Here is a 15,271-nt window from a genome sequence, read left to right as displayed (position 1 = left end):
CGTCACGGGTGCCCCGCACAGGGACACCTAGAGAGCATTGCAGAACCGTGCCACACACGTACTAATGTTAACCAATCTTTCTCTCAAGGTCAATCTGAAGAGACCATGTCCTTTCTGGGCAGAAGATGGCCATTGTTCAATAAAAGACTGCCATGTGGAGCCCTGTCCAGAGGTAAAATAAATTTAAAAAAATAATAATAGGGAAAACATTGTTTCCTCTTGGGCTCTTAGATAAGTGTAAATTTGTATTTTAGGCCACTGTTGATGGATTTAGACTTGTCCTCAAATTCATATGCTGTCAGCTCTCTTTTTAACCAGATTACTGAAGATTTATTTTATACTCATCACCAGAATGGGTTTGAAGACACTCTTGTATCCAGTAGTATTGATTGGTTGTGGAAGTATAGTATGATTCTAAGACAAATGGAAAATTGGGGGCCTGTTCTAGGACTGGATCTACAATTGGCTAACTCTTATTTCATGCTTTATTGAATATGCATCTTGTTTCATAAGAAAAATGATGCTACTGGGCCTTAAATTTTACATTTAGAGTGGGAATTAGAAGTGGGAAAAGTAGAGGAATTTCACTTGGTCTTGTTACATTAAAAAAAAAAAGCTATATTTACATTTTAGACTTTGTTTTTTGACATCTAGCATAATTAATTCTTCTTAAATAGTAATTCATTATAAGCTCTGTTTTCATTTCACTTTTTGCTTTTCTTACCTAATCAGTTAATCTAGTTATTCTTAAAAATGGAAAAAAACCATCTTAACCAATGCCCTTTCTAAAGGGACAATTTAAAAAATTCTCTTCATTTTCCTTTAAGAATAAAATGGTTTTTTTTTTAACTTTTTAGTTTGAAATAATTTCAGACCTACAGAAAAATTGGGAGAATAATACCAACAGTCCTCACTTATTTTTGTTCAGATTCCCTAAATGTTTATCACGTTTGCTTTATTATTCTCTGTATATATACATGTTAATGTTTTCTGAATTATTTGGGTATAAGTTACTAACATGGCGATACTTTACCCCTAATTACTTGAGTGTGTTTCCTTAAAAACAAGATTATTCTCTTATCTAACCACAACGTAATTAACAAAATCAGGAAATTAACATTAATTATAATACTAATGTCTGATTTATAGACCTTAGTCATACATTGCTAAATGACTTAATAATGTGCTAGATAGCTAAAAAAAAGTTAAAATATAGTGTTATATTCATTTCATGTGTACAAAATAGTGATTCAGTAGTTCCATATATTACTCAGTGCTCATCAAGATAAGTGTACTCTTACCCACTTTGCCTGTTTCAGCCATTGCCCCCTCCCACCTCCCTTCTGGTAACCATCTGTTTGTTCTGTATAGTTAAGAGTTTGTTCTTTGGTTTGTCTCTCTCTTTTTTGTTCTTTTGTTTGTTTTGCTTCTTAAATTCCACATATGAATGAAATATGGTAATTATCTTTCTCTGACTGGCTTATTTCCCTAAGCATTATACTCTCTAGATCCATCCATGTTTTTGCAAATGGCAGGACTTCATTCTTTTTTTATGGCTGAATAATATTCCATTGTATGTGTATATACCACATCTTCTTTATCCATTCACCTATTGATGGATGCTTGGGCTGCTTCGTGGTTTGTCTATTGTAAATAATGATGCTATAAACATAGGGGTGCATATATCCCTTCGAATTAGTGTTTTTGTATTCTTTGGGTAAATACTTAGTAGTGCAATTGCTGCATCATAGGGTAGTTCTATTTTTAATTTTTCAAGGAATCTGCATGCTGTCTTCCACAGTGGCTGCACCAGTTTGCATTCCCACCAACAGTGCACGAGTGTTCTTTTTTCTCCACATCCTCTACAACACTTGTTTCTTGAGTTTTTGTGTTTAGTCATTCTAACAGATGTGAGTGATAGCTCATTGTGTCTTTGATTTGCATTTCCCTGATGATGAGTGATGTTGAGCATCTTTTCATGTGTCTGTTGGCCATCTGGATGTCTTTGGAGAAATGTCTGTTCATGTCTTCTGCCCATTTTTTAATTGGATTATTTGGGATTTTTTGGTGTTGAGTTGTATCAGTTCTTTATATAATTTGGATAGTAACCCTTAATTGGGTATGTCATTTGCAAATATCTTCTCCCAATTAGTAGGCTGTCTTTTAGTTTTATTGGTTGTTTCCTTTGCTGTGCAGAAGCTTTTTATTTTAGTGTAATCTCACTAGTTTATTTTTGCTGTTGTTTTACTTGCCTCAGGAGACTTACCTAGAAAGATATTGCTATGGTCAGTGTCAGAGAAATTACTGCCTGTGCTCTCTTCTAGGAATTTTATGGTGTTAGGTCTTACATTTAGGTCCCTAATCCATTTTGAGTTTTTGTGTACAGTGCAAGAAGTCCAGTTTCATTCTTTTGCATGTAGCCATGCAGTTGCCCTTTGTTGAGGAGACTGTCTTTTTCCCATTAAATATTCTTGCCTTCTTTGTCCAAGATTAATTGACAATAGCATCGTGGGTTTATTTCTGTGCTCTGTATTCTGTTCTGTTGATCTATGTGTCTGTTTTTGTGCCAGTACCATACCGTTTTGATTACTACAGATTTGTAATATAATTTGAAATCTGGAATCGTGTTCCCTCCAGTTTTGATTTTCTCTTTCAAGATTGCTTTGGCTATTCGGGGTCTTTTGTGGTTCCATACAAATTTTAGGATGTGTTTTTTCTAGTTCTGTGAACACTGTTAATATATTTTTTTTTTTTTAAAGATTTTATTTATTCATTTGAGAGAGAATGAGATAGAGAGCATGAGAGGGGGGAGGGTCAGAGGGAGAAGCAGACTCCCTGCCGAGCAGGGAGCCCGATGCGGGACTCGATCCCGGGACTCCAGGATCATGACCTGAGCTGAAGGCAGTCACTTAACCAACTGAGCCACCCAGGCGCCCTGAAAACTGTTAATATTTTGATAGGGATTGCATTAAATGTGTAGCTTGCTTTGGGTAGTATAGACATTTTAACAGTATTTGTTCTCGTAATCCATGAGCATGGAATGTCTTTCCATTTCTTTGTGTCATCTTCAAGCTTCTTTCATCAGTGTTTTATAGTTTTCACAATCAGGTCTTTCACCTCTTTGCTAAGTTTATTTGTAGCTGTTTTATTATTTTTGGTGCAGTTGTAAGTGGGATTGTTTTCTTAATTTCTCTTTCCCCTGCTTCCTTATTAGTGTATAGAAATGTAACAGACTTTTGTACATTGATTTTATGTCCTGAACTTTACTGAATTCATTTTTCAGGTCTAGTAGTTTTTTGGTGGAGTCTTTAGGGTTTTCTACATAAAATATCATGTCATCTGCAAATAGTGAAAGTTTGACTTCTTCCTTACCAATCTGGTTGCCTTTTACTCCTTTTTGTTGTCCGATTGCTGTGGCTAGGACGTCTAGTACTATGTTGAATAAAAATGGTGAGAATAGATAGATATCCTTGTCCTTTTCCTGACCCTAGGGGAAAAGCTCTCAGTTTTTCCCCATTGAGTATAAGCTATGGGTTTTCTGTCTAAGGCCTTTATTATAGTTGAGGTAAGTTTCCTGTAAACCTATGTTGAGGGTTATTAATCATGCATGGATGCTGTATTTTATCGAATGCTTTTTCTGCATCTGTTGAAATGATCCTAAGGTTCTTTTCCTTTCTCTTACTGATATGATGTATCACACTGATTGATTTGCAAATATTGAACCACCCTTGCAACTGGGAATAAAGCCCACTTGATCATGGTGAATGATTTTTTTTTAATGGATTGTTGGACTTGGTTTGCTAGTATTTTGTAGAGGATTTTTGCATCTATGTTCATCAAAGGTATTGGCCTGTACTTGTTTGTGTTTTTTTAATTAAAAAAAAATCTTATTATTATTTATTTATTTATTTTTGTAGTTCTGTTTTTTAGTGGTGTCTTTATCTGGTTTCAGTATCAGGATAATGCTGGCCACAGAGAATGAATTTGGAAATTTTCCTTTCTCTTCTATTTTTTTTTTTTTTTTAATAGTTTGAGAAGAATAGGTATTAACTCTTTTTGGAATGTTTGGTAGAATTTGCCTATGAAGCTGTCTGGTCCTGGAGTTCTGTTTGTTGGGAATTTTTTTATTACTGATTCAATTTCATTGCTGGTTATCAGTCTTTTCAAATTTTCTTTCTTCCTGTTGCTCTTTTGGTATATTCTATGTATCTAGGAATTTGTCCATTTCTTCTAGGTTGTCCAGTTTTTTGGTATATAATTTTTCATAATATTCTCCTACAGTTGCTTGTATTTTTGTGGTGTCTGTTGTTATTCTCTTTCATTTGCAATTTTGTTTGGGTCCTCTCTCTTTCTCTCTCTCTCCCTTTTTTTAAATGAGCCTGGCTAGAGGTTTATCAATTTTGTTGATCTTTTCTAGGAACTAGCTCCTGATTTCATAGATCTCTTCTATTTTGTTTTTAAAATTTTTCTGTATCATTTATTTGTGCTCTAATCTTTATTATTTCCTTCCTGCTGCTGGTTTTGGGTTTTGCTATTCTTTTTGCATCTCCTTTATGTGTAAATTTAGGTTGTTTGAGATTTTTTCCTGCTTCTTGAGGTAGGCCTGTATTGCTCTAAACTTCCCTCTTAGAACTACTTTTGCTGCATCCTCAAGATTTTGGACCATTGTGTTTTCATTTTCATTTGTTTCCATGTAATTTTTTACTTCTTCTTTGATGTCTTGGATGACTCATTCAGTGTTTAGTAGCATGTTATTTAACCTCTGTGAATTTGTGCTCTTTCCAGATTTTTTCTTGTGGTTGACTTCTGGTTTCATAGTGTTGTGGTCAGAAAAGATGCATGGTAGGACTTCGATCTTCTTCACTTTGTTGAGGCTTGTTTTCTGGGCTAATATGTGATCTGTTCTGGAGAATGTTCTGTGTGCCCTTGCAAAGAATATGTATCTGCTGTTTTAGGATGGAATGTTCTGAAAGTATCTTTTAAATCCATCTGGTCTGGTGTGTCATTCAAAGCCATTGTTTCTTTCTTCCTTTTTTTTTTTTTTTTTTTAAGATTTTATTTATTCATTTGACAGAGACACAGCGAGAGAGGGAACACAAGCAGGGGTGTGGGAGAGGGAGAAGCAGGCTTCCTGTGGAGCAGGGAGCCCGATGTGGGGCTCGATCCTAGGGCCCTGGGATCATGACCTGAGCTGAAGGCAGATTGTATTTTTGCCTCGCTTAACGACTGAGCCACCCAGGCACCCCTAAAGCCATTGTTTCCCTGTTGATTTTCTGTTTGGACAATCTGTCCATTGATGTAAGAGGGGTGTTACAGTCCCCTATTGTTATTGTATTCCTATTGATTAGTTTTTTTATGTTTGTTAACTGTTTTGTGTATTTGGGTGCTCCCGTGTTGTGTGCATAAATATTTATAATTGTTATATCTTGTTGGATTCTCCCCTTCATTATTGTATAGTGTTCTTCTTTGTCTCTTGTTACAGTCTTTGTTTTAAAGTCTATTTTGTTTGATATAAGTATTGCTACTCTGGCTTTCTTTTGACATCCATTTGCATGACAAATCTTTCTTCATCCTCTTACTTTCAATCTGCAGTTGTTTTTAGGTTCGAAATGAGTCTCTTGTAGGCAGCATTATAGATGGATCTTGTTTTTTTATCCACTCTATGTAATCCAGAGACATCCACCCTATGTCTTTGGATTAGAGCATCTAGTCCATTTACATTCAAAGTAGTTATTGATAGATATAAATTTATTACCAAGTTGTTACTTGCTTTGTGATTGTTTTGTAGTTTTTCTCTGATCCTTCTCTTGCTCTTTTTCATGGTGTTTTGGCTTTCTTTAGTGATATACTTGGACTCCTTTATCTTTATTCTTTTCATAACTATTGCTGGTTTTGATTTGTGGTTACCATTAGGTTTGTATATAACATCTTCCGCATATAGCAGTCTATGTTAAGTTGATGGTTGCTTAAGTTTGAACCCATTCTTTATTCCTTTCTGCCCAACAGTGTAGGTATATGGTGTCATTATTTTGTATTCTTTGTGAATCTCTTGACTGATATTTACAGATATACTTATTTTTACTGCTTTTATGTTTCCTACTTTTCATACTCTTACTTCCGGTTTTTTCTTTCCAAAGAGTCCCCTTTAACATTTGTTGTATGGCTGGTGTAGTAGTCATAAACTCCTTTAGTTTTTGTCTGAGAAACTCTTTATCTTTCCTTCTATTCTGAATGACAGCCTTGCTGGATAGAGTATTCTTGGCTGCAGATTTTTCTTTTCAGCACTTTCTTTTCAGCACTTTCTTTTCAGCCACTCTCTTCTGGCCTACAAAGTTTCTGCTAAAAAAAAAAAATCAGCCGATAGATTTATGCGGTTTCCCCTTGTATGTAACGGTTTTCTTTTCTCTTGCTGCTTTAAAAATTTTTTCTTAATCACTACTTTTTGCCATTTTAATTACTATGTGTCTTGGTATGGATCACCTTGGGTTGATTTTTGTTGGGGGATCTCTGTGCCTCCTGGATCTCAATATCTGTTTCCTTCCCCAGATTCAGGAAGTTTTTAGCTATTATTTTTTCAAATAAAATTTCTCTTTTCTTTTTCTTCTTCTTCTAGGATCCCTATAATTTGAATGTCATTACACTTAATGGAGTCACTGAGTTCCCTAAGTCTATTCTCATTTTGTATAATTTTTTTTCTCTCACATGCTCAGCTTGATTACTTTCCATTACTCTGTCTTCCAGGTTGTTAATTCATTTGCCTGTTTCCTCTAACCTACTATTTATTCCATTTAGTGTATTTTTATTTTCATTATTGTGTTCTTCATCTCTGATGTGTTCTTTTTTATTTCTGTGTTAAGGGTCTCACTGATGTCCTCCACTCTTTTCTCAAGTCCAGTGAGTATGTTTATGATCATTACTTTAAATTTTCTATCAGTCATACTACTTATATCCATTTCACTTTGGTCTCTTGCTGTAATTTTTTTTTAATTAACATATAATGTATTATTTGTTTCAGGGGTACAGGTCTGTGATTCATCAGTCTTATGCAATTCATAGCGCTCACCATAGCACATACCCTCCCCAATGTCCCTCACCCAGCCACCCCATCCTTCCCACCCCCCTCCACTCCAGCAATCCTCAGTTACTTTCCTGAGATTAAGAGTCTCTTATGGTTTATCTCCCTCTCTGGTTTCATCTTGTTTCATTTTTCCCTCCCTTCCCCTATGATCCTTTGTCTTGTTTCTCAAATTCCTCATATCAGTGAGATCATATGATACTTGTCTTTCTCTGATTGACTTATTTCACTTAGCATAATACCCTCTAGTTCCATCCATGTAGTTGCAAATGGCAAGATTTCTTTTTTTTGATGGCTGCATAATCCATTGTATATATATATATACCACATCATCTTTATCCATTCATCTGTTGATGGACATCTAGGCTCTTTCCATAGTTTGGCAATGTCCACAATAGCCAAAAACAGTGGGGTGCATGTGCCCCTTCGGATCACTACATTTGTATCTTGGGGGTAAATACCCAGCAGTGCAACTGCTGAGTTGTAGGGTAGCTCTATTTTCAACTTTGTGAGGAACCTCTGTACTGTTTTCCAGAGTGGCTGCACCAGCTTTCTTGCTGTGGTTTTGTCCTGTTCTTTCATTTGGGACATATTCCTCATCTCATTTTGTCTAATTCTCTATATCTGTTTCTGTGTGTTAGCAAAGTCAGCTATGTGTCCTCTTTTTTTTTTTTTTTAAGATTTTATTTATTTGAGAGAGAGAGAATGAGAGAGAGAGAGAGCACATGAGACGGGGGAGGGTCAGAGGGAGAAGCAGACTCCCTGCCGAGCCGGGAGCCTGATGCGGGACTCGATCCAGGGACTCCAGGATCATGACCTGAGCCGAAGGCAGTCGCTTAACCAACTGAGCCGCCCAGGCGCCCCATCTGTGCATCCTCTTGAAGGTCATGGCTTTATGAAGAAGAGGTCCTGTAGTGCCCCGCAGTGCAGTTGCCCCCTGTTCTCCAGGACCTGGCACTTCAGGGAGTGTTCCTATGTGTGTTGCATATGCTCTGCTATTGTGTCCTGGCCACTTTTTCCTTTAGTCTAGTTGTCTGCAGAGGCTCTCTTAGCCTGTTCTGGGCTGTGTTTGGTCCCCTGCTAGGGTGCGGCACATTTTAACAAGGTGTGCTGGTCTGTTTGTGAAACGATACCTGTTGCCTGCACTGGTGGTTGGGAGGCTGTGTGGGTGGGGGACCAGTTTTAACAGGGTGTGCCTTGAGCTTCTGCAGGGCCCACAGCTCCTGGACTAAGGCCCTGCAACGTGTGGGTCAGGAGAAGCTGCATTGGCGATGTTTACACTGGTGGTCTTCTGTGGGAGGGGATCCTCAGCCAGAACTGAGGCAAATGTGTTGAAAAGGGGATCTGCCCAAGGTGGGTAGGGCACAGTGTAAGCAATTTAGGTAGGGGGTGTTGCATAGTGCTGGTTCCTGCAGGTGCCTATGTGTTATGCTGGGTTAGGGGTAGGGGGTGAGGGAAATGGTGCCTGCCTCCTCCTTTGTTCCTGGAAGGGTCTCTCCCTGTGATCCCTGCCTCTCTGGACATGCTCTGAGATTTGTAAGTAAATCTCCCTCCCATATGCCCTAGGTATTTTTCAAATTGCTGCTTCTGTGCTGTAGCTACCTGGGCTGTTTGCATGCTTTTTTAAGGGCAGGAACTCTACTTCCTAATGCCTTTCAGACTCTCCCAGAGTGGAGCTGCTGATTTTCCAGATTCCAGGCTTCAATTCCCAGTGGTTGTAGGAACTCATGAAATTTGGACCCTCTGGCATTCAAAGTCAAAAGTTATGGGGATTGGTCTTCCCCGTGCAGGTGTGATAGTCTATTTCTCACCCTCTCCGTGCCTCCAGCACTTGACTGTGGACACCCAAGGCCTGTTTCGTTCCCCACTGCATCTCTACCCTTCCTACCCAATTCGATGTGGCCTCTTCTTTGCCTTTAGTTGTGGAGTTTGTTCTGCCAGACTCTGGGTTGTTTTCTGGATTATTTGTGCTGATGTTTCTGTTATCTAGTTGTATCCACGGGATGAGGTGAGCTAGGGTCCTCCTACCCTGCCATCTTCCCAGCCTCAGTCCCAGCTAGGTTTATTTCATGCTTGATTTTAGTTATTAGTTTTACATTTATCATTACTTCTAATAATTCTCCTTTGTTATTGTTATGTGTTGTTCATGACAATCATCTGTGATGCCTACCCCAGTATTTCTGGAAGGCTTGTTATTAAGATTTGCGGAAGTCAAGTCATTGCATTTAGTAGCATCAAACCTTTTAAAAAGCTGCTAAAGATTTTGATTTTAGCACATTATACTGTACTAGTCAGAGGACACACTGCAGCCAGAAGTCACTTTTGGTTAGTATTTATTCCACGTTTTAAATTCAGGGTGCGTAGCTGCTAGATTTGACTTGAGTTTTATAGTCTTCTCTCTTCTGCCTTCTGTTAGATGTACTAGCAAACTGAAATAATAAAATACTGGCAGCAAGTAACATTTTAATCTATTAATCTTTTTATTGATTAGGGAAATATCTTATTATTATTTATTATATTCTGACAGGAAGATATTTATTCTGAATATTTGGTTAAATTTACCTATGTTAAAATTTATCATGAAACATGAAAAGATTTTAATAGGTAATTTGCTATACCGTAGATTCAGATGTTGGAAATCGGTCCCCTAGATTGATCAGAGGATCAACCTGTGATTTTCTGCTTTCAGATATGATTTTTTGTTTAAAATTGTGTCTGAAAAACCAGTTATAATGATTTCTAGATTTGTTTGTTAAAGCCTAAAACTAATTATTGGCTTTGTAGAAAAGAAAGCTGGATCTGCATGTGGATTTTCTATTAGTAAACCCTGATTACCTAGATTGGTAAACCCTAGGTGAATCCTATGGACCAAAGAACTAATTCTTTTGGTATTAATCCCAAACTGCCTTCACTTTAAATGTCAATTTAGAGCTGAAATTAAGATTGAGCATAAAATTTTTCAAAGAACTTTGAAAATTTTTAAAGCTTCTGTTTCTGTGGTAAGAAAGTTTATGGAAAAGTGATTTTTGTCAGTTTTTTTTTTAACCTAAAAATTATGTAAACTATTCCATACTGCATGAGTTTAAATTGTAGCTGATTTTGACACTCTTATTTTGTATATGTCATTCAGTTTGCTAAACTATGATTTACAAGGCCGTAAATTTGGTGTAATTCTTTACCGTTTATCTTAAAAGAGGTAGTATGAAAACAGAATTTGAATGAATGTTCATTTTTTCATCATAGACTAAAATAGGCTTTGTATTTGAGCAATGGCATTACTAATTTGTGAAGAAATCTCAAAAAAAAAAGGAAGATAACTTCCTAAATTTTTCTTGTTGCTATTCTTTTAAGAGCAAAATTCCAGTCGGAATTAAAGCTGGGAGTTCTAATAAGGTGAGTCACTTTTCTTCCTTGAATATTTTTCTTTACATTGTGAAACTTACCATTTACTGCTTGACAGTGGTTGCAGGAGGGAACTGTACTGGGGCTAGTTGGGAGTGGGCACGTTTTGCCCCACAGTCCCAACTTTCTAATTCTTGCAGCAAGCAGAGAGCTTGTATGTTTATTATATAGCTTCTTTTGAGATATTTCAATTCTGTTTTCTCTAGAAGAACTATAGTAGTATAGTATAACTACAGTATCAGATGGCCTGTGCTACAGGTGTTTTATCATGCATGTATTTTTAGTCTTGTGTTCCAACTAATCAACCTGTCCTATTCAGGATTATATTTTATAGAGCAAACAGTTATCAAGGTATTTGGAGCATAGTACTTTTAAGTGGCATTAAATATTGCTGTGTTAAAGATTACCCTTTTCTTCTTATAAGCATGTCATAATTTACTTAGCTGTGCATGGTTTTAGATAACCGTTTACTTCTAGTTTTTCACTGTCATGTACACATAATAAAGATCATCATACCCTCTCCTTCTGCTTCCTCTCTCCATTTTCTTTTTGTGTTTTCTCCTGTGTGGTCTTTTGTTTGTGTTTACTCTCCTTTATTTTTGTTTCAGATCTAAAATAAATAAAGTGTTAGAGACATTTGACATCCCTTCTGGACTCCTTCCCAAACCCATTCTGTTTCCTCCCTCCCCAGAGATAGCCACTTTTTTGAAATTGATGTGCGTCCTTTTGCGATACTTCTTCCTTTTAACTTCTATTGCACGTGTACCCACAAGTAATGTATAGATCTTTTAATACGAAGTTTTAAAACATTAAGATTATATTTTTTATTTTAAAAATATTTTTTCAGTTATTTTTTACTCTGCATTATGCTTTTGAAATTTTGTCTCTGTTAATATATGTAGCTTTGTTAATTTTAATAGTTGTGTAGTATTCAATTGTATGTCATTGGTTAGCTCTTCCTCTGTTGATGGACATTTCAATTGTTTTGAGTTTTTTGCTATTACAAACAGTGATGTACAGCATTTTCATCCTTTGTCTTATTGTGTACACTTGTAAGAGTTTTCCTAAATCGATATTTAGAAGTAAGGTTGCTGTGCCACTGGTTATGCCTGTCTCATATCTCAACATGATGACATAGTACCAAATACCTTTCTCAAGTGGTTGTACTTCGTTTGTGGTTTTGTTTTTAACTGTTGCTCAGGATATGGTTTCAGTTGTAAGACTGTTGGTTCAAGGGTTTATACATTTTTACAGCTCCAGATAAATATTGTCAAATTACTTTCCCAAGAGGGTTTTCTCAATTTACATCATCACCAACATACCAATGCTAATTGTTTTTAATGTCTTATTTAGTTGGTGGGAATTTGTAACTCATTTTGATTTGTATTTCTTACATATGTGAGAGATATTGATAATGGGATATATCTGTGTCATCGTTGACAGATTGCCAGTGGAACTTGAAATAAAGAGAAAGGTAATAGTTATTACTAAACTTACTATGTACTTCCTTTCAGTACTCGAAAGTAGCAAACAATACCAAAGAATTAGAAGATTGTGAGCAAGCTAATAAACTGGGAGCAATTAACAGCACACTAAGGCAAGTTTTATTTTAGTAGTATAAAAAATATTCTCTTAATTTAGTATATTTATATCAGAAATCTTCTGTTTTTCTTGCGATATTTTATAAAACAATAAAGTTTCAAGTCATTCTTAAAAGGAAGAAGTTATTCCTCATCCTCAATTTCATGATTGCTTTGCTTCCTCCTCTTAGTGGATTTGTTCTTAAATTTCTAGAATGTATCATCAATAGTGACTTTATCAAAATGTAAAAGTATAGAAGATTGCCCAACTAGCAGGGCTTATGGATCCATTCTTCCAGGTTATTATAGTAAAAGGAACTTGAACCTCTAAGCCTTTTGTAAATAGTAATTCAATCTGTGTATTACATTTTGAACGGGAAAAGTTATGATTACCATAACTATTAAGTTTCTTGTTTTTTTTTTTCTAATGACTTTTCCTTATTTTCTCTAAGTAAAAACCTCCTTTTGAAGGCCAACATAATTTGTGAGTGGTCTCAGATCATGCATTATGAAATGACTGAACATATCTATAATTGGGTGTAGGGAATAGATTATTACTGATACTCTTTTTAACTTCCCTATTTGTTTAGGTTGGCATTTGGGTACTATAATTGTTAAAGACTTAATAAAGTTATCAGTCTTATTTATTGAAGAAAAATTTTAATATAGAAAACTAGAGAAGATAATATAATAAAATAATATAATAAATTCACTCCAAGTGAATAGATATTAACTTTTTCTACCATGTTTTTAAGAAAAGAGAAATATCAAAGATAAATTTGAAATCCCCTACATCCTAATTCCCAATCCTATTTTCTTTCCTTCTTTCTGAGCAGTAACTACTATCATGAATTTGCTGTATATCCATCTATGCTTTTGTTTTTATTATATATATAATGGTGGTTATTTTATATATGATTTTATTTTTCTCTTATATAAAATAATACTGTATTTAACATTCTTCAAATTTATTTTTACACTGTACATTTTGCTTTCTAGATCTGTCCATGTTAAAACATGGAGATTTGTCTCATTCTTTCAACTGATGAATGGTTTTTATCATATGACTATCTCCTGTTTTACTTATCTGTTCCCCTACTGATAGACATTTGAATTATTCAGATTTTTTACTTTTACAAATTACGCTACCTTGAGCACCCTTGATAATTTTTTTTGGTACACTAGGAAATTTGGCATGCACTAGTAAAATTGCTGAATCTTAGGATTGCCCACGTGTACCTAGTCTCGATACTGCCTGATGACTTTCCAAAGCACTTGTGTGGCTGTGTACTGCCCCCAGTGCTGAGAACTTGTTTGGTTCTCCACATCCTTGCCGAAAATTGATAATGTTTGCACATGAAATAGCATCTCATTTTTGTTTAATTTATATTTTGTTGACTACTAATGAGTTTGAGCATTTTTTTATCTGTTTATTGAATATTTGTGTTTCTTATGAATGAATGAATGCCTACAATATGTCAAGCACTGTTCTAGAGTATTAAGCATATAGTGGTGTACATGACAAATTCTTTTTCTCATGAAGCTTAATCCTCTTTGGAGATATGCAGTTAATAAGTAAAATATATAAGAAGTAAGTAAAGTGATGATGAGTGCCCGGGAGAAGTAAAGCAGAGAAGAATGACAGAGGGCTCGGAGTGGTGGGGGTAGGGGCGGAGAAGTTGCACTGTTGTAAATTGGATGGTGAGAGAAAGCCACAGCGATAATGGGACATTTGCACAAAATGCCCATGAAGACGTAAGTCATAAGTCATAATATGCCTGCCTGGGGGAGGAGTATCTAGGCATGCATAATTGTTAGTAAAAAGAACCTGTGGCAGGAGTGTGCCTATATTTGAGGAATCACAAGAAGACCAGTGTGGCTGGAGTACAGTGGTCCAGGACAAAGTAGTAGAAGACCGAGTCAGAAGATGCTAGGGATGGGGGCAGGGGTAGGGTGGGGTGGAGATCTTGAAGACAATTAGGAATACTGCTTTTAAACTGAGTGGAATGAAAAGTCATTGGAGGATTTTGAGAGAATGCTTTGAGGGAGCCAGGTGTTATGTTGTGGAAGCCTTGTTATGTGGTTATTGTAGTAATCCAGATAAGACAGGATGGTAGTTTAGTTTAGGGATAGCAGTAGAAAGGATGAGAAGGGGTCAGATTCTGGATAGATTTTGAAGATAGAGCGGACACGATTTGCTTAAGGATTTGATGTGGGGTATGAAAAAAGATAGGAACTATAAATGACTACAAGATTTGTAACGAGAAAAATGGGAGTTGCCATTTACTGAACTGGGGATACTTGCAGGAGGAACAAGTTTGATAGAAAATTATAGTTCAACCTTGGACTTGCTACGTTTGAGCTGCCTATAAGACATCCAATTGGAGATGTCGAGCAGGTAGTTGGATCCACAAGTCTCAATTTCAGGGGAGAGATAAAATGTGGGAGTCATGTGTGAATATATGGTATTTAAAAACCATAAACCTGAATGGGATTACCCAGGAAAGAATATAACTAGAGAAGTCATCCAGGGATTGGGCCTTAAGTCATTGTAGGATTTTAAGGTAAAGTACCTATTTATATTCTTTGCTGTTGTTTCTCCATGGGGGGTGCGGTGGGGTATGGAGGTGGGACGGTGTATACTTTTAAATTATTATTCATTTGTAGGCATTCTTCATATAATCTGATAATAATTCTTTGTTGGCTATATGGGTTGTTAGGGCTTATCTTTTAATTTTGCTTATATTTTGTTGAACAGAAGTAATTTTTTCAACTTTTAAATTCAAGTATAACACAAATATAATAAAGTATACAAATCTTAAGCATAAAGGTCAGTTTAATTTTACAAAGTGAACCCAACTCTGCAGCAACCATTCAGAACAATGTACTTGCTGCCCCAAAGATTGCTGTGTGTACTTTCCTGGTCATTACCACAGTCCACAGTTAACTGTGATTTTGAATTACAGTAGCAGAGATTAATTTTGCCTATTTATATAAATGAAATAATATGGAACGTATTTTTTTGTGTCTGGCTTATTTTATTAAACATCATGTCATGAGAATCCTTCATGTTCTTGAACTTAGTAGTAGCATTTAATTCTTTTTTCATTGGTTTCCATAGTTAAGACTGCACCAAAATGTTTCTATCCTATCATTGATAGTTGGAGTTTTCCACTTTGCAGCCATTTCAAAAAAATATTGTGGTGGACATTTG

At 36.0% G+C, this 15,271-nt stretch overlaps 1 protein-coding gene across 3 annotated transcripts in view; it reads left to right on the top strand.

The window, feature by feature from the left end:
- Positions 1-15,271, top strand: part of ERO1B (endoplasmic reticulum oxidoreductase 1 beta) — a 67,494-nt gene that overhangs the window by 15,257 nt on the left and 36,966 nt on the right. The window contains exons 2-5 of one of the 3 annotated variants that reach the window (XM_078077745.1): positions 89-172; positions 6,858-6,894; positions 10,427-10,468; positions 11,992-12,074. In XM_078077745.1, the coding sequence (XP_077933871.1) occupies positions 153-172; positions 6,858-6,894; positions 10,427-10,468; positions 11,992-12,074 (182 nt within the window). In that variant the 5' untranslated portion in view covers positions 89-152. The remainder of the gene's footprint in view (positions 1-88; positions 173-6,857; positions 6,895-10,426; positions 10,469-11,991; positions 12,075-15,271) is intronic. The other 2 variants (XM_078077743.1, XM_078077744.1) reach the window with 2 other exon arrangements.

Source organism: Halichoerus grypus, chromosome 7, assembly GCF_964656455.1.
Source record: "Halichoerus grypus chromosome 7, mHalGry1.hap1.1, whole genome shotgun sequence".
Classification (NCBI taxonomy): domain Eukaryota; kingdom Metazoa; phylum Chordata; class Mammalia; order Carnivora; family Phocidae; genus Halichoerus; species Halichoerus grypus.
This window is presented reverse-complemented; position numbering and strand designations above follow the sequence as displayed.